The following is a 19136-nucleotide window of genomic DNA, read 5'->3' as shown; positions in this document are numbered from 1 at the left end:
GAGGCCCCAGGTACTCAGCCGTTCGGGTGTTCTCGGCACCAGACGGAAATCTACAAACGCAAAAGTGACGAACATAAGAATAAACTTAAAAGTGATAAGACAAGCGCAGACGGAACATGAAAAATAAATCCGAACTTGCGGGGGATGCTTTTGGATGTTGAATAGCCAAAGATCAGTTTTAAAAACGTTTTAAAATAATTTAAAAAACCGATTCGTTCAGACTTACGAATCGGTTCAACCCGTTCACTAAAAAAACCGAGTTAAAAAGAACGATTCGTTCACGAATCAGCCATCACTATAAACTAAGCGAGACAGTTAGCCTGGTCCGGAGCAGGCTTGTTCACAGGTATAAATTACCATGGTAATTCAGCGGGAATTCATCTAAGACACGTTGATGGAACGGAACTCTCACTTAAGTAAGACTGACTTGTCGAAATAAGTCAGACTTTCCCTTAATCCTGCTTCGTGGAATACCCCCCAGTATTCCCCGATACCCTGACGTGTGCGCCTTTGTCTCCGTTCCGTCCCCGCTCGGCTCGACAATATCATTATAATTAAATGTATTCATGGTTTATTAATATTAAAATAATTAATAAGAAATATTTATTTTAAAATGTATTATTTAACCCTCTGGGGTCTAGGGGTAGGAAACACACTTTCTCTGACTGGGGCATGATCACACATTTCTTCAAATATCATAAACGTAATTCATGGCAAATAATTGCTTATATATTTGTTTTGCCATTACACTCCTCTTTATTTTAATGTATTTTGTAAATATGTCAGATTTGTTAAGCTTGTAATTTGACATCAAAGTATAGACATTGCAAAATGCAGTTTGGAACACTTGCAGAAACATTATAAGTACATAATAAGCAATGCTGGCAGTTTGTTTTGATCCCAGATATCTGATCACCAAAGTCTTGGCTACATGAAGGTAACTAAATGGTGTAGTTACAACGTTCGGTTGGATAAATAAATAAGAAAAAGCTAACTCATGTCACTATTTCTGGCTCCTTTCATTGAATATGTAGCAACTGTCATGTGTATGAATGAGCCATTGACACCTGGCCACGTTCCCCCCCCCCCCCTTTTATGGCGCTGACGGGGATGTATCTGGATCGCGTTTCACCGCTGCGTTGTTCATCTGATTACCGTGCTAATGCGATTTGAATACGCGCTAATGCGGCTATTTAGAATGTGAATAGCGATCTTCGGGTGACAGCGGTACTACACGCCCCAGGATGCAGATAAAACAATTAAAGTAAGGTGACATGGTTTACTTTTTGCCGATTTAACCTAATTTAAAAATCTTTAATACTTCCAACAATAGAAAAAGAAGACAGATTACAGATTTAACCAGCGTTTTTTTTTTCATGATTCTACATAAAGATTTCAGCGAGATATAAAGTTAAATAGACGCGAAAAGTATGCTGCGGTCGCCGACGATGCACTCGAACCCATAAGGATAATTACTGTTACTGTCTATCATTGTCTAAATGTATTTATTTATATATATTCAGCTAGTGTAAACATGCAGGATGCTCTCACAGCAAATGGGAGGCTGAGACTGAAGCTTTACCCTTTGTTTCCGCTGAGAGACGTGGGAGACTCATTTCCCCGCGCATACAAGTTATCTTGGGTCGGCGTTTACGGTTTGACTTCTGAGATTCAGATCGAGTACTAGGTAATTTTTTTCGAACTGGTTGGTTCGACTTTTAAGAAATTCGAGTTCTAATGAGTTCGCGAACTGAGGTACCACTGTATATTTATGAATACTTCCGACTATGCGTACGCACAAACCCCTCGCAGCAGAGAACAACCGTAGCACTGTAAACACACTATATTGCTGCAGCCTGTTAAAACACAGAAGCCTCTTACCTGCTTCTGTTAGCCCGGCCTCATCCATGGGCGACGGAGCGGCTCTGTCAGTGTCTCCATCTGGAATGGGTCCTGTTAGGGACATTTTGCTTATAATGGCAGCTATTTTACCATGCAGAGGTGACAAGGGGATTGGGCCACCCCCTGCGGCACGGACATGGGATCTGCAGGCAGCGATCGGTGGTGGTCATTTTCAGATAAACCCACTTCTTCCTTACATCTGCTGCCGTTTTCATTACAGGTGACGCAGCATTAACTGCATGTCACCTGTCCCCATGCTGGGTCCCTCTCTTTCTTTGACAGCCCGCTGGTAAAGTTGCCAAATAGTACCTATTGCTTTTTTTTCTTCTATTACATAGCAATACTTCCACCTCCATTATAGGTGAAGTTCTGCTTTCCCCCCTCTTAATGTTGATTTTTTTAAATATTATTTTTCTTGATCCATCCATCCATCCATCTATTTCCTGTAACTGCTTATCCTATTCAAGGTCGGTCCGGAGCCTATCCCAGAGACTACGAGTGCATAGTTTATTTTGTAATAACAAAACACAGTTGCAAATTAACAATACAAGCATATATTATGAAATACATTACAAACATGAATAAGGACATAAGTGTATGTCTCTTAACTATTTCCATTTCTCCAGCACCTTCTCCTGTTGTGCGGTTCGTCATGTGTTAATGTGTAAGTTATATGCCCATATATGGTCCCGTGGGGGCGTTAAATTTTTTTTTATCTTGCCGTGCACGCGCAAACACGTTTAGAATGCGTGAGATTTATCAACGTTCACTTCTTCTGGCTGTTCATATGCACGAGTGATAAATACCGATTTGCCTGTGCTTACTGCCGATTGGCATGCAGACATTTAGGACTTGTTCTATGGACACTTTGATAAATGAGACCCCTCGTCTGTCCACATTTTTAAACAGGTTTCTCAAACAGCAGCAGGTGGTCGATCAGCTGACCCAGTCTCCTTCTTGTTTTGGCGTCCATCAGGGATCGAGGGTCACGGGGAGGTCGTTATCTCGCCCGTGCTGAACTGTAGCCACTGCGAGACCGGCGATTGCCATGAGAGCGGCGATGATGTCGTGTGCTTCTGCGAGGAGGACCTTGAGCTGGCCGCTGACGGGGTGTCCTGTGTCAACACCACAGGTAGCCTGGGACCCGGGAACCTTTTGTGGTGATGGTCATTCAGGGCTGTTCCTGGTGCAGATGTTGGGTCAGAAAGGTAGGATGTGAGCAGATCTGATGTATAAGCTGAACCAGATCAGGGACCCAGCATGAATAAGTAAGCAACAGTGAATTATCACAATGCATATACATCCAAATAACATATGGGTACATTACTTAAATGATTTAACCCAGGGATGTCAAACTGCGGTCCTGGGGGGCCGGAGCCCTGTGTAGCTTAGTTCTTTCCCTGTTCCCCCACAAATGATTCAGCTCAAGAGCTGTGTGGCCTTGACTATATTGAATCCTGCTTATAAATGTAGTGCGTCTGGGCCAGCAGAAGGCGTTAGATAAGCAGAAAGGACTCCGGCCCTCCAGGACTGGCGTTGGACACCCCTGATTTAACCTGATCCTTACCTGGGTTTTTAAGACCTACAACGTTGTATAAGTAGCTGCTGCATAGGTCCTGCTGTATTAATGTTTTTAGCTACATTAGATGGACTTCACTGATCCCAGGGGGAAAATCTCAAATGAAATTTAGAGGGACGTCCAACCGCGACCCTTTAGCAGAGGACGGTTCTTGATCCTTCGACCTCTGGCTTTCGGGCCCAGCACCCTGTAGCCACGCTGCCCTACGGGCTATAAACCTATTCCGGAGCACTTGGTGTAGTTATACTATCTCATCTATTGCAAAGTCACATGCTCAGTGTGGTTGTTTTGAAGAATAAAAGATGACAGTAAGATTGTCTAATTAAGGTACACTGTGCTCTTAATCAGCATTTGGTCATTAATGGGCTAATAACTCAATTTATATTTATGTGCTACCATGACTGGTGCAGCCAGAGAGCTTATAAAACTGTCGTGGCCGTGCCTGAGAGACGTTCCCGCTGAGGAACACAGAGATCCTGCCAGAGAGATTTATGATTGACTTTTCATGGCTCCCTCTTTCATCCCTGCAACTCTTGGCCACTCTGAGAATCCGTAATTAAATCGCTCAATAAACAAATGGTGGTGTTTTGCAGTGCTTGTAACATCATCAATAAAAATAATTATGAATATAATGTGGGGGGGGGGGGGACAAAAAGATTTTAATTAAGATTCCCGCCCGGGCTGGGGGGGCACGGCTTCTTTCCCGTGTCAGTGTTTCAGACGAGCGTGTTTGTATTTCCTGCCCTGTAGGGTCCTGTGTGGGTTAGCGAGGTGATGCATTAGGGCTTTGTATTCTGTAGACGTCTTCCTTGCACTGATGCCCCCCCCCTCCGCTCTACCTCCTCTTATTCCTCAGATAATTCAGTGCTGCACCCCCAGCTGGCCCTGGGGCTCTCGGTGGGCACCTCTGCCCTCATCGCTGCCCTGCTTCTGGCTGTATCAGGCGTCATGATCAGTGAGTTTCCTGCGCACGCACTCGCAAACATGCTCCTGGGTACCCCAGGAGAATTGTTTGAGGAGAGGTCATACTGTAATTCATACAGAGGGGTGAACCTTATTAGCCAATGATATGTTTTGAATTGGTGAGTGACAGGGGAGGGGTCACTCCAGGGACCAATCAGCCTTCAGCTTGGGTCAATGTCCCTGTGGCCCCGCCCCCATGTACAACCACTGGAGACAAGCAAAACAGGCAGAGAAAGCACGAATACATGCAGAAAGACATGCAAAGGGCGGCGTGCCCCCGTTCAGGCGCTGGGGGCTGGCCGCAGGGCCTTATCACCCTCACCCACACACCGCACGGCTCTGATTTACAGCGGCTGGCTTGTGCCAGCACCGGTAATGAATGAAACCCTCCGAAGATGGATTGCTAGTTAACGGCTGTGTGACAGTGCTCGTCCATTAAAGTTTGATAAATAAATACGCCGATATCTAAACCTGGGTGTTTACAGCCGAGGTCAGGGCACCTTCCTTGGCTCCGGAGCTCCCCCCCCCCAGCTCCCCCCCCATAATCTGATCGAATTCACATGTGCGTGTCGCCAGTGTACAGACGCAAGCATACAGAGCTGCAGTCCATCCAGCTGGAGCTGCAGAGTCCCGACTGCAAACTCAGCAAGCTGAGGGCCTCCACCATCATGACCGACTACAACCCCAACTACTGTTTCGCTGGCAAGACGGCATCCGTCAACGACCTGAAGGAGATTCCACGCCGCAACATCTCGCTCACCAGGTGGCTCATCCGTTAGAGCTCAGCCATTGGGGATCTCTCAGATTCCTGGAAACTATTTATGTTTTATTTTATTTAGCAGGCACTTACTGTATATCCAAAGTGATGTGCAGTTTTGCAAGAAGCTAGAGACAGACAGTTAAGGACCTTGCTCATTGGCCCAATAGTGAAATCACTCTTCCAACCCTTAGATTTGAGCTGGCGACCTTCCGCTTACAGGCAGAGCCACGCTAGTGGGAGTTCTACTTACACAAAAAAGTTCTGAGAGCAGATATAACAATGATTGGTTTGGAGAGACCAAGACTTAGGACCAAGACATCTGATAGGTTGGACCCACCTCATCTACTGCTTCACTGGTTATCTCTCTAAAACACCCATGAGCCAGACCCCTTGAGACCACCCACATTCTGACCCCAAACCTTCATAGCTGTGTGTGGACACTTAGTTCATGTCAGGGGTGGGGCCATAAATTAGCCCGTTAACCAGGATTTTTAGTTCTACCGAAGGCTGTACAAAACAGTAGATAACAAAGCTGCTTTTCCCCCACACATGTGTGTGCGTACAGGGGTTTGGGCCACGGTGCGTTTGGAGAGGTGTATGAGGGTCTTGCAGTAGGGATACCTGGAGAGCCAAGCCCAATGCAGGTGGCCGTAAAGGTAAGGAAGCCCCCCCCCCGGGCGTTTCCTAAGGGTTTCATGAATGTTTTTATCATTGGTTTCCGAAAATGGCACGCCAGCTGTTGTGAAAACAACCATAAATCTGGCCGGGCTTAATAATTCTCAGTTAAATCGCCTTGTTCATAGCTGGCATCCATACTCTGTTGGAAAGAGTGTAATGTGCCAGTGATGGATACTTACCATCCACCACTGAGTATGTTCCCACAATCCCCTGTGCCTTCATTAGACCCTTCCTGAGGTTTGCTCTGAGCAGGACGAGTTAGACTTCCTCATGGAGGCTCTGATCATCAGGTGAGTTACATGCTCATTACACCGTCCTACATCTAAATACATAAGCAGATCCACACATAATGGTGTAGAGTAGACTGTCCTGTCATCTAAAGTGAGCCATTTGCTTTACAACAGGAGGCGCCATAGAGCATATTTTAAACTGATCTTGAGATTTTATTAACATAAAACATTAGTAGCTAGTCCTTAGTTACTTTCATTCAAGGGTCCTTGGTTTTAGAAATTTTTACTTTACCTTTACAAAGAAAATACTCTGATGGGCTACCGGATCACGATGGTATGTTACACCATCATTGGGTTGGGGGCCGTCAATATATTTTGACAGTCCAGGGGTTGGTGGTCCCCCTTAGTACATTTTGCCGATTGCAATCGACCAGTTGGCCACCAGTGAAATAAAGCATTACCCATTAATCATCTCGCAATCGACCTGTAAATACGCCACAATTGACGGTTCAGGCACCCTTGGGCTAAACCGATTTACCTCCAACAGTAAGTTCAACCACCAGAACATCGTGTGCTGCATTGGCGTCAGTCTGCAAGCCCTGCCGCGTTTCATTCTGCTGGAGCTCATGGCAGGAGGAGACCTAAAGAGCTTCCTCAGAGAGACCCGACCAAGAGTGGTAAGTCCCGCCCCGACACAGACCTAAGCGTAGCTCTTGTGGCCAGCCGACCTCATCTAAGCGGCCTAACATCTGGCCTCGACACACAGGACCAGCCCTCCAGCCTGAACATGGTGGACCTGCTGAACGTGGCCCGAGACATAGCTCGGGGCTGCCAGTACTTGGAGGAGAACCAGTTCATCCACAGGTACACCCACGTTCTAAAAGAACATTGCATTAGATGAAACTCAACAACCACTCAAATATAGTCCAATTTCATTATGCTGAATGAGTGTTTATGACCAGGGACTGGAGATTGTTCACATTTTAAGAGAGTGTAATGTAAACCTAGCTTTTGCAGAGAAATACATTCAAAGCTCTTAAGCGTTTCAATGAAATGAAAAGAAATTAAGCTTTATTTGCGTTTGTACAAGAACAGATATATTGCAATGTGCTTTCCCCCATGTATCCCATCATGCTCTCCTTTTTAAAGACACAAACACATATAAAGGTGAGTGTGAAGCTTAGTCGGCCACCCACCCAGGACCCCTGGGGCATTTTTCAGGAGGTTAAGGATCTGGCTCGATAGGACACCTCTGCTGTACGGGCCTGATGCTGCCCCCCCCCCCCACTCCCAATCTCAGTACCTGCAGCTAAAGTTTCCACTCCTGAACTTCAAATCCTACAGGCCCCCCCATGACAAATGAGGACAATTAAGCCTCATTTCAGAAACATGTGCAATAAAATCATCAATCCGCCTAATGGTTCCAGGCGGGCAGCGGGGGGATGCTTTTCTACGCTCAGCCCAATCTGCATGAAGTATCTGTTCACGTCCTTGGGCCTTCTCCGCTTTATGGACAGCCCCTTCAGGGCCGCCTCCGGGATGATGGCTTCCGAGGTTGCGCCAGCCAACTCTCCAAGCCCGCAGAAATTCATCGGGGTCCTCTTTGTGGCAGACAGCTGTCAGCGTTTAAGTCGGGTTTTTCCTGCCGTCCTACAGGGATATAGCGGCCCGTAACTGCCTGCTGACGTGCAAAGGGCCGGGAAGAGTGGCCAAGATCGGAGACTTTGGGATGGCCAGAGATATATACAGGTATGCATGGTGGCGTGGGATCACTGTCGATGAGGAACTGGGCTGTGAGTCTGACAGGGACCTTTCACTGCATCCCACACTTTACTGCTGTGTTCTTCAAACACCTGTATGCATCTGGGTACCCAGAGGCCACAACTAACCATCAACATTTGAAACAAACTGCAACATCTGCCAATTTCCTGAAATATCTGTAAAAAAAAAAAAAAAAGAATAATGTGGCACAAGATTGGAAGGCATTCGAATTGCACAATTCCTCAGGGATTAATACAATAAGAGCGGCTTTTAATTGCCGGAGCTGATTTCCTGTCTCATGCTGAGAGTGCTCTAGAGGCTTCTTGCCCTGGCGTGTTTTCCGTCACGTTCCTCGTGATGTGTGACGCACTCTGACCCTCTGTCCCAGCCATCGGAGCCAGACACTGCCGACTATTCATGCGGGACAAAGAATAATTCTGTCTGACTGTGTCCTCACCTGACCATAAATCTCACAGCTGCTTGATGGACACTTGATTTTCTTGAAGAGGACGTACAGCGTGAACATTATTTAATGAATTAATTAACTCCTTTAATGACATTATCCCCATTACAGTATGGTTCAGAGCACAATACTGTGGGATCTAACCCTATAACAATTTCCTTAACCCTTAGTTCAGTGTCTGATCCTCTCTTTGTCTGCCACTCCTGTGTTTCCTGTGGCCTATCCTTCATTTCAGTGCCTTACATGTAAGTTCATAGGGTTACGTCCCTCCTCTGGTGGTCTAACGCACCCCTGACACCTTAAATGTCTCCCAGGTGACAGACATAGAGAAGGGTTGTGTAACACAGAAAACGGGAGACTTCGCTCAACTCTTTGTCTTTTATCAACCTCCCCACTCTGAGTTTCTGTGCTGTTAGACGGCGAAGACCGTGATACGTATACGGTCCCACCAGTCAGGCAGATTCCTCTTACTGCTGTCAGTCCGTGTCCTTCAGAATGTGCAGAGCAGCTTCTCTCGGCACCCAACTCCTACTCCAGCTCCCGGGGCCCACGCAGTACCAGCTGCGGGTCGCTCATAAAGCAGCCGCTAGCTGTACGTAGTGGGGAAGTTTGGGCGTCGAGTCCAGTGCTGCGCTGAGAAGGCTGGTGATAACGCAGTCGTGGAGTAAACCCAGAGACATGGAACTCACAAATATAATTACAGTGTAGAGTACTGGCTCTTAAAGAAATAGATGTTATGGTGGGGGTGGGGGGGGGGGGGAGCAGGAAACAGGAATGCAACACGAAGTGTGAAGTGAGGTTATGTAAATCGCAGAAATGTCTGTATTCATGATGCGTTTCTCGAAATAAGGGTGGCTTGCGAGCGTAAAAAAAATCTGAAAATATGGGTAGTGAAATGGAATCTGTCTCCTAATTGATAAGCGCGAGAGCTAGTTGCCATGGCAACAGCGGTGGGACTGCGAGTCCGCCTCTCATCATTGTTATTCTATGAGGAGATCTGGTCATGCCCTCTCTGGTGCTGTCTGCAGGTAATGTGCTGTAAGGGATGGAACCTCCGAGAAGCTGACTGATGTCGGTATGCATGTGTGTGCGTGTGCGTGTGCGTGTGTGCACATGCCTGTGCCATCCCATAGGGCGAGTTACTACAGGAAGGGTGGCAGGGCGATGCTGCCCGTCAAGTGGATGCCCCCTGAAGCCTTCATGGAGGGAATTTTCACCTCCAAGACGGACACCTGGTGAGGACGCACACATGCACACACAGACCTGTACTCTGTACCCTACCCAGCCCTAACCTTAAGCATAAGTAACCAAACAAATTACAAGACTTCTGGCATTTTTAGTTTGATTGCAGTCACAGATTTTTATAAAACTGAGTTTCCCCTTGTAGGGATTGAAAAAATAGTTCCCACAAGGTCAAAGTAACAACAGATTTTTATTAAATTGTGGGGACATTTGATCCCCACAAATATATACATGCCTACACTTAGACAGACAGACGACAGACAGACAGACACACACACACACACACACACACACACACACACACACACAGCAAGCTTAACCCAGACATGCAGATCACATGACTATCTGTGTGTCCCCAAGGACGCTCTCCCCGCCCCCTTCTGTCTGCTCCCCCGTCTGCTCCTGTTAGCATCACTCTAATCTTAGCTTGCCCTGTTAGCATCGTCTCTAATCAATGTGTTCCATGGTGCCCATGAGGGGCAGGGCCTGGAGAGAGAGCCTGACGGAGCTTCTCATCATAGTTATTCACAATCGCCAGACATGCCATCTAGGGAGTTTCAGAATAACAACACGCTCCATAACCGATTCATCCAGAACTTGCTTAAGGCATTTTTCTCAGTATCAGATCTCAGATTCACACTGCTGCTGTCACCGTCTGCCTTGTGCAGCGTGCTCTTCATTCCCGTCCTCCACCTTAAGTGCTACCCCTGTCCCTCCCTCCTCATGTCTGCGGCGAGTTTAGGTCCTTCGGCGTGCTGCTCTGGGAGATCTTCTCCCTGGGCTACATGCCGTACCCCAGTCGCAGCAACCAGGAGGTGCTGGAATTCGTCACCAATGGGGGCAGGATGGACCCCCCTAAGAACTGCCCCGGGCCCGTGTGAGTGCATGTTCCATTGCCGCTGTGGTTCAGGTTGAGACATCGCCTCCTACAGTCTGTCGCTACAAGCGCTTTGCGGCTCGCAACTGTACCAGAGTTTGTCACATGGCACAGAAAGAAGATGCTGATTTAGACCCGAACCTGAAAATGTCAGCGCATTACCACCGACAGCAAATTTTTAAAGCGTAACATATTCGGAGTTGCGCAAGGATACATATTCTAACTATTCAGACCCTGTTTTAGTGTGACTTACAAACTGTTGTTGACGTATGTGTTCACCCAAAATGGTGACCTAAACACCGAAATGTAAAATGGCCGGTATACATCAGTGTGTCCTGTATGCATTCTGACACTGAATTGTGCATGTGCACCCATGCAGTTACAGAATAATGACACAGAGCTGGCAGCATCAACCAGAGGACAGACCGAACTTCTCCACCATCCTGGAGAGGATCGACTATTGCTTACAGGTCGGCCAGCCGTCACTCTCGCATGCCAGAGATTACCTATGGCCGCCTGACTTAAGTGACTGAAAGTGTCCATCACCCGGTCCCACCTTCTCCCCTATCCAGGACCCGGATGTGGTGTCCGTGCCCCTCCCCGTAGAGTACGGCCCCCTCCCTGAAGAGGAGGAGCGTGTGCCGATGAGGCCCGAAGATCCCACTACCCCCTCGCTGCTGGTTTGTGTCCCGGGACAGGAGACAGCTCCCACGGGGGAGTGTAAGATGGAGGCGGACGTGCCGCTACAGCCCAGTCAGGCCCCTCAGTGCCCTCAACCAGCCGGAGGTCCTGAACTTCCACCCGCCCTGGGAGCGGCCCCCCCTCCACCCTGCTACCCACACCTCCAGGTGCCGCAGGTGCCGGCAGCGGCTGCCAAGCCCGTCTCCGCCGCTGCCCAACCTGCCGCCGAGGGCGGCCATGTCAACCTGGGCTTCACGCAGGGCCAGCCCCCTGACAAGGAGGGCCGCAACGGCAAGCCCACCAACCTGTGGAACCCTACGTATGGCTCCTGGTTCCTGCAGCAGCAGCAGCGGAGGCAGCAGAGGCAGGTGGTGGGCAGGGCCCTGGGAGAGGGGCAGGAGCATGGGGGCCGGACTGTGGGGGAGGCTGCCGGGCTGCAACTCCAGCACAAACAGCTGCTCCAGCAGCAGCAGCATCAAGGCCTTTGTCGGCCGCTGCTCCCTCCCCCGCCCCCCCCCGCCCCCATGGCCGCCCCACTCCTTTTGGATTCGGCATCCCTTCCTCCTGTGCCTCTCTTCAGACTGCGCCGCTTCCCCTGCGGAAACATCGGTTACGGCTACCAGGAGCAGGGCCTGCCTATGGAGCCCCTCGCGGCTCAGGCCGCGCCCCCTCCGCCACCGCCTCCACCCCCAGCGCCCGCCTCCCAGAGGCCCGTATCCATGGCGCGGCTGGGCGTCCCGGAGGACAGCCGGCCATTGCTTGTTACGATGGGGACGGCCACATTGCAGGACCCCAGGCTGCCTAAGATGGAAGGGCACAACGCCACCGTGCTGTGACTCTACCCCGCGTAGCCGCGCTCACGCCAACACTGTGCCGCACCACATCTCGCCACATCCTCCGCACTGCTCTCATAATGCCTCTGTTTCGCTTGGATGTGCCCACGCTTCCTGCAGGACAAATGCGTTTGTTATTTTTTGGCCACAAAGGAGCTCAGAAAGACGGAAAGCGTCATGGTGCTCATCCAGTCGTATTTAACGAGCCACCTGACCCAAGCGGACCGGGCGGTTCGATGAGCGAGTAAAATATTGAGATGGCGAGGGGCCCTTTGTCCTGTATATTTGCCTTTTAAGGTTTAGACCCTTTGTATGGCAGAGAGATTCACTTCAAGCTTAAGAAGCGTTCTGTTAAAGCACCTTTTCTGCTGCTGATGGCACCTGTTTTAGTAGCTGTGCTTGACACGCTCCCCTCGCTTCACTCTAGCGTCCACGATGGTCCTCAATCCCAGGAAACCCATCCAGATACTACACCCACGTCCGGGAGAAGTACCACTCGGCCTCTCCGAGTCACACGTACACGCCGCTGATTCCAGTCGGGCAGCCCCGTCCAGCGCCCGCCGTCGTCTAACTAACCCAGCCGTGGAGTCTGACTCGTCCATGTTCTCATTCCCCCCTAAGGGAATCTCAAGTGGATTAGCATTGAGGAGAAGAATAGCAGCTCTGAGGTGGTGCAAAATGGTGGATTATTGGCAGCTGGACAAAGGGATTCTGGCTACATTTTCATAACGTTTGTTGATGTTTGCCTGCCTGCCTGTTTATTTATTAATTTCTTAATTTATTATTTGGAAGCTCTGTAAATTATTTATGACAGAGTTATGTACCAGTTGCTTCCCCTTAGACCCTGGTACTATTTTGTACGCCTACGGACTGGTGGCTTTTTAACTGCCGGGGTTTTAATCCAGAATTGACGATTAATTAAGTGAATCCCACATGACGGCCATGGCGCACAGAAGCAGGGACTGCTAACGTCATTCGCCTAGTGGTGAAAAGCGGAAATGTATGACTGAAATGGCTTCTGCGGCCTTGGGAACAGAGTGCAGGACGGGGCTTTAAGGTATGGGCGGCCAGCGCCTGCCAAAAAAGAGATTTTAAAGAGATGTACTGCTTCTCTGCTCTGTGTATTGGCCGTTTACCACAAAGATGGGGAAACCAGGGTCACTGTTCAGTCCATGTCTCATACGAGTGCAAAAAAAAAAAAAAAAGTCAACTGTTTTTGAATTGTGTGGACTTTTTAAGATTCTTTTGAATATTGGGTTTTAATATTTTTAATTTCTCTTGTAAAAATGCCCAGGGTTCAGATTCTGTGTGTTGTTTAGTAGCCATATTCAGCTTCGGTGACTTGGTGGTCATTATTTCTGTTCATCTGCACAATTAACTTTACTACAGAAAATGTTGCCAGTCATTATGACTAGTCATTATGCCAGAGATAACAGGAAAAAAAAGTTTCAGAAATAAAGCTGATCGCAGTAACCAACAGAGATTTTATTTTAATTACTGCAGTCAGGCATAATTACTAAAGTGAATGTTTCATGGAAGCAATTATGGGCATTTGTCAAGGCTAATGCTGGGCTGTTAGGATGTATGCAGCATCTACCCAAAAAGCCAGAGGACGGGTACGGACCACGCACCAGTATATCCCCATTACAGTCTGCACCCCTCACCCCGCCCCGCCCCGGTGGGCTCTCTGTGCTTCCAGTCCAGCTTTCGGGAGCCTCGAGGCCTTACACGGAAAGAAATGTCTAAATGAAAGCTAAGCCGAACGGCACGGGGGCGCCGTACAGCGTGTCTGTGGTAATGATTATGCCGTCATGGTGTGGTTCAGGGAAACACATTCTTCAGCCAGATGCTGTCCGAATACAAGCTGGTCTGAAGCTGGTCGCTCCCCGTTTCCCCCTCTGGTCTGATTGGATTCTTTTGCATAACAGGATGATTTAAAAAAAAAAAAAAAAAAAACAAAACAAAAAAAAACACAATGATTTTATTTGAAAATAAACCCACATTTCTTGCTAATACTACTGTAACTGCTCTTATACTATATTGTAATTATGAAATATATTATGATGCTGGTTAAAAAAAAAAAAGCTTGTAAATTTACCCAGGGTTAAACATCTGGCTAACAAATACATGCCCCCATGTACTAACTAAGAGTATACCAGCCAGAGTGGGAGGGGGCGGATTTGAAAGCCTATTACCTTACACCCTTGTAAGTTTTGCCAGTAACCTGGAGCACAGGTAAAATTCACAGTACAATGTCCTAATGATCCTGACTGAATTGTGTATTATAAGAAAAAAAGAAAATACAGGTTATTTTGGGAAATTAAGGTTCTGTTTGCGAGAAATTATTACTGTTCATGTTTTCAGTTGTTTTGTTTTCAATGGCCTGCAAATAGTCAGTGTGTCTTGTGATTTATGTAAAATCTGAGCAAATCCCTGACAGGCAAACACTGATCTTCTTAAAGCCTACAGATCCGTGCCAAAAAATGTAGTTAGAATTATTGAAATACAAATCTTTATTCATGTCTTATTTTACAAATTATTTTTACAATTAATGTGTAGAGTATGCTACTAAAATACAAATTAATTAGCAGTTTACTAACATCTCACAAGCAAAAACACACCTCTCATATTCTATATATATATGGTGGCAAGACTTACATACATACAGTGGACAATCCAGATTGGAAGAACTAAGCAGTGCAGTGATGCGAGTAATCGGGACTCACGGCTGTCACACTACCAAGGACGGCGGCGCCTCCTTTACAAGAGACCCAACAACCTCCTGGTAGATACACGGCTCCATGCTGGGCGGCCTGCCACACCATGTCGCAGCCCTGAACACGTGTTTCAACATCAAGTGCTATTGCATAAAATCCCTCAGTGCTGCTACCCCGACCAAGAGAACCAAGACAGCATGAACAGTGGTTTGCTTAAGGCCTCCAATTATCAGCGTCATATGGCTGAAGAAGCTTTTGCAGGTATGTGTGAAGGAGGCGTGAGATCCTGGCCGGAGATCTTCCCCAAGATCAAGATCGATCATGACAGTCACATGACTATGAGACCCATCCTTACTGGTGACATTTAAGTTCCCCTATTCTACTCAATGAAACAAACCATAATTAATAACATCTTTGTGATTTAGCTCCACTCTCACCACACCCTGAAAACAACTGAACAGTAGAACAACATAATTTACATTTTTTGGTCAGATAACCCTGACATTTGGCGCATGTCCAAAATAAGAAACATCACAGCTAAATCTGTTGGATGACAGTTCTCAAACTTTTCAGCAAAAATATTAATAAAGTGCTGTTGGTCTCTAACTCTTTATAGGACAATGATAGTCATTCACATTATAAGCCAAGTCTCCCATTGCCTGTTTCAGTAGAGATCAGTAGTTAAGTCCTACAGTTGCTATATCAGGTTAACAACGTGCTACGAGCCATTTGAAAGTGCTATGGGAGTTTTGCCGAAATCTGAGTGTGTGTGGAGATTCTCTCCCTGCCGCTGCTGAGACCAGGCCAGTCTGACTGCGCCTTGGAGTACAAGCACCAGATGGAGGTGAGCAGGGTCCAGCACTGAGATTTAGGGGGAATCTCTTGTACATCCTGGTACGTCTCATTCCAGGAAAGTCTCATTCCAATAAATCACATTTTGTCTAAGAGCTCCTAGTCACTTCCGGCACTTTGCTCTCTCCATCACCAAGGAACAGTAATAAACTAAATTTTATTACAGAACGTTAAGTCACTAGTGTGTAGTCGATTGCCGTGGCTTGCAGATCATTACCCCCCCCCCCCCCCCCCGGAGCCAGCTGAGCACAGAAGCCCTCTCTTCAGATGAGCTCATCAACCAGCTTGGCCCCATTTATGCCTCGATAGGTCACCCGACTGGGTCGCACCATGACCCCATGCCACGGCCGGCAGCTGAAGTAGCGGCGTCCCTCCACGCAGCCGTCGTTTTTACCCTTGGGCCCGCGGAGCTCCAGGCCCAGCCACAGCCCGGGTGCGAAGCTGGCCGCGCCCAGGTAGCGCACCACCGCCATCTCGTTGGCGCTACACAGCAGGACCTGCATGCCCACGTGCAGCCTGGCCCCCCCGTCCGTTCCTCCTGGGGACCCAGAACCCGCTGCGCTCCACCGCTGCCTCAACACGGTCGTCCGTGTCCTGACAGAAAGAGAACAGTGTCCATGTTTAAGCCTTTATTGCGACGGGCCCTCATTGAAAATAATACCGCCAAAGCCAGTCCCATTACGTCATGCTACTCCTGTCATGGCGCCGATGTGGCCGGGGGAGAGAACATTTCTCAGTCCGCTGTGTGACAGCACTTCTCAGCGCAGTGTTGACCTACATTATATGAAGTCTCTCTTCTGAGTTTAAGCTATAGGAGGTCTAAGTGGGTCTCGGCCTGCCACTGGCTGGGCGGATGGAGAGCCTGCAAGGTGCTCTGATTTAGGAGCCCTTTCATGCCACACGAGGAACGGAGCTACTTCAGAAAGCACACCTTTATCTGGGGGCACCAGGTAGTACCGTGGTAGAGGGCGACGGCACAGTGTTTGGCCTGGACCAGAAAAGCCGCGACAGGGTCAGTGGACTCGGGTTCTCTGACTGTTTCTGAGATTGAGCAGGTTTTCTGCCAGCCCTGATTGTACCAACTCCAGCCGCGGTGATAAGTGGTGACCTTGGAGCCCTGCATGCCTGAATGATATATATATATATATATATATATATATATATATATATATATATTACCATTCACTTTGATCAGCCTGCAGAACTCGGGATCCGTCTGCCACATGGACACTTAAAAATTCACAGGAATAGGCTGTTTGCGTACCTGCTGACAGGACTCCTGCGATTCTGCTCTTTCTGCATGGAGAAGGCTGAGGAGCTGCTGAGTGTACGCCGGATACCTGCGGGGAAAGACGCTGCATCACTGAGTGTGAGCCGCTGAGGGTGACGCAATAAGGCAGGGAGCAGCCATCCGTCGCAGGGCATGCACTCAAACACATGGCGCCCAATTAAAAATAAAATATTAATGCAATTTTTAAAGACCCACCTCCCAATGATTTGTGGAGTCTAGAGGAGGACAGTTCGGAAAGGCAGTCTACGGAGCCATGGATCCTGGAGTTGGGATGAAAGAGATATCAGGGCAGACTGGCTGGACGCCCCCCCCTCCCACTCCCCCAGACACGCCCCTGATGTAACACACATGTCCACACGCTCATTTACTCAAACACTTGCTCCCTCCAGAATAAACTACTACAGCATGTACAGAGCCGCGAGATGGTATGTTTCATGTCAGCTGAAGCCTCGCTACTGTCTACATCCTGCAGGGGCCTTGAGGTCTGAAGGGGGGGGGAGGGGGGTTTCAAAAGGGCTGCTGATAGCTGAGGACCAGGAGAAAAATAGCACAGAACTGAAAGAGCAAAGCTGGTATTACACTCGGAGATGAAGCGAGTCAGTGAGGTCTCCATTAGGCCGGTCCAGCTCTGTGGGGCTTTGCAGCGGCCCGGCCGCGCCGCCCCGAAGGTTAATTAAAAGAAAGACGGGCCTGGTAGAAAAACAGAGCTTATCACGCAGTGGGCCGCGGGCGGACGAGCGGGAGGGCCAACGAGAAGCCGGGGAGCCGCGGGGCACCGTCCGCCATTAACAGCGTAATGAAAAGCCGCAAATAACCACAAAGTGTGGAGATACAAGGCAGAAGATGTATGTTACAGAACTGCAGATATTACAAAAAAAGACAAATCTGCCGGCCGCCGGAGCAGATCTCTCCCCCGACACGCCGTGTAATTCGGGACTCTGACATAATTGCTGTCGTCGTGTGTGAAGCTTAGAAAAAATGAGACAAATTTTGAATGTTGAAGTACTACATGAAACTATATTACAATTCGGTGTTACATAAATGTAACACATTTCCATGGATCCATCCCTTACATGAATAGCAGCAGATATTGAAGTATATCTTATCTAACTAGTTAATGAATCAACTATACAGTTACTATATGCACGTAAGTGGTCTAATAGAGATGTATTGATTTTCAGGGGGGTGGGTACAAACCCACCTCTGCACGCGTGAGGGCGGGGCGAAGATGCCATGTTTGGGAGGACAGGTGAAATAGCACACCCCACCCACGGAGCCGTCGTTCTTCCCGCTCGGCTTGTCCAGCTCGATTCCCACCCAGAAACCTAGAGGACCAAACAAATCCATGCATGAGAAGGAGCTGCTGAAGTAGCTAAGTACTTTATTCTGCTGTTATGGCAATACTATCGGATCTTTTACGTAAAATATCACAGAAAAAGTACGATATTAAGGTGCGAGATTTTGGCATTTCGGCAAGGAGGCGGTGGCGCCCCCACCTGGCGCGAAGTTAGTGTTGCCGCTGAAGCGCACGACGCCTGTGCGCTGGCCCACCACCAGCACGCGCTCGCCCAGCCGCACGTCAGGGCTGTCACACAGCGGACTGCCGACAGAGGGCGTCCTGCTCCGGGAGCCTGGGGTGGGCACATCGTCACCATGGCAACAACCTCAAGCACATGCACAATGAAATCAGCCCGCTCTTTGTACATTTGCACCACAATGCCGTTGTAAAATATTTTATGACACAGTTATATATTTTATTGAGGGAAAAAAAAAACCATAAAAAAAATAAAAACAAAATGAAATCCCATTTTAGCAAACTGAGGACAGACATACAAAAGGCAATGACACCAAAATTAATTTCATGACTGTCCTGTTTACTAAAACAGCAAGCTGTTATAATTAGCACTCATCTAGTTTGCCTAACTAGTACAATTAGCACATTTCTGTTTGTATGCAAGATGTGACATGATTCGGACTGTGTTTCACCGCCATCTTGGTCTGGCTTGAACCTTTTCAATGCAGCAAGAAATGAAAAATGAATAGAAGTATCTTCCAAACGGAGACACCGCTGGCAAGGGCAAAGGGAGCGATACTCCAGAATAAGTAAGATATACAGTAAAGCGCGGATCGGAACAGACACCTCTGCTGGTGACGTCAAACAGGTGACACTTTCTGTTTGTGTATTTGTAATTATGACAATGTCGGGACCAGATTTCCATTTCCATTAACATTTTTTCATTCCCCACAAGGGTAACCTCAATTTCATAAAAATCTGTGAACGCGGTCAAAAAACTAAAGACCCCAAAA

General features: G+C 48.1%; 2 protein-coding genes across 3 annotated transcripts in view; one reads left to right on the top strand and one right to left on the bottom strand.

Moving 5' to 3' along the window:
* alk (ALK receptor tyrosine kinase) overlaps positions 1 to 14293 on the top strand; it is a 212506-nt gene extending 198213 nt beyond the window's left edge. The window contains exons 18-29 of the mRNA XM_072698713.1: positions 2879 to 3034; positions 4338 to 4436; positions 5021 to 5207; positions 5770 to 5860; positions 6108 to 6172; positions 6660 to 6789; positions 6879 to 6976; positions 7769 to 7861; positions 9470 to 9571; positions 10321 to 10455; positions 10835 to 10925; positions 11028 to 14293. Of these exons, the coding sequence (XP_072554814.1) occupies positions 2879 to 3034; positions 4338 to 4436; positions 5021 to 5207; positions 5770 to 5860; positions 6108 to 6172; positions 6660 to 6789; positions 6879 to 6976; positions 7769 to 7861; positions 9470 to 9571; positions 10321 to 10455; positions 10835 to 10925; positions 11028 to 11972 (2192 nt within the window). The 3' untranslated portion in view covers positions 11973 to 14293. The remainder of the gene's footprint in view (positions 1 to 2878; positions 3035 to 4337; positions 4437 to 5020; positions 5208 to 5769; positions 5861 to 6107; positions 6173 to 6659; positions 6790 to 6878; positions 6977 to 7768; positions 7862 to 9469; positions 9572 to 10320; positions 10456 to 10834; positions 10926 to 11027) is intronic.
* LOC111833995 (CAP-Gly domain-containing linker protein 4) overlaps positions 13764 to 19136 on the bottom strand; it is a 25576-nt gene continuing 20203 nt past the window's right edge. Inside the window, exons 11-16 of one of the 2 annotated variants that reach the window (XM_072698715.1) lie at positions 18326 to 18460; positions 18031 to 18154; positions 17025 to 17089; positions 16803 to 16878; positions 15933 to 16132; positions 13764 to 13883 (exon numbers count right to left, since the gene is read on the bottom strand). In XM_072698715.1, coding sequence (XP_072554816.1) covers positions 13771 to 13883; positions 15933 to 16132; positions 16803 to 16878; positions 17025 to 17089; positions 18031 to 18154; positions 18326 to 18460 — 713 coding nt within the window. In that variant the 3' untranslated portion in view covers positions 13764 to 13770. Of the gene's footprint in view, positions 13884 to 14464; positions 16133 to 16802; positions 16879 to 17024; positions 17090 to 18030; positions 18155 to 18325; positions 18461 to 19136 lie in introns of those variants that run through there. The other variant, XM_072698714.1, reaches the window with a different exon arrangement.

Source organism: Paramormyrops kingsleyae, chromosome 14 (assembly GCF_048594095.1).
Source record: "Paramormyrops kingsleyae isolate MSU_618 chromosome 14, PKINGS_0.4, whole genome shotgun sequence".
Lineage (NCBI taxonomy): Eukaryota > Metazoa > Chordata > Actinopteri > Osteoglossiformes > Mormyridae > Paramormyrops > Paramormyrops kingsleyae.
This window is presented reverse-complemented; position numbering and strand designations above follow the sequence as displayed.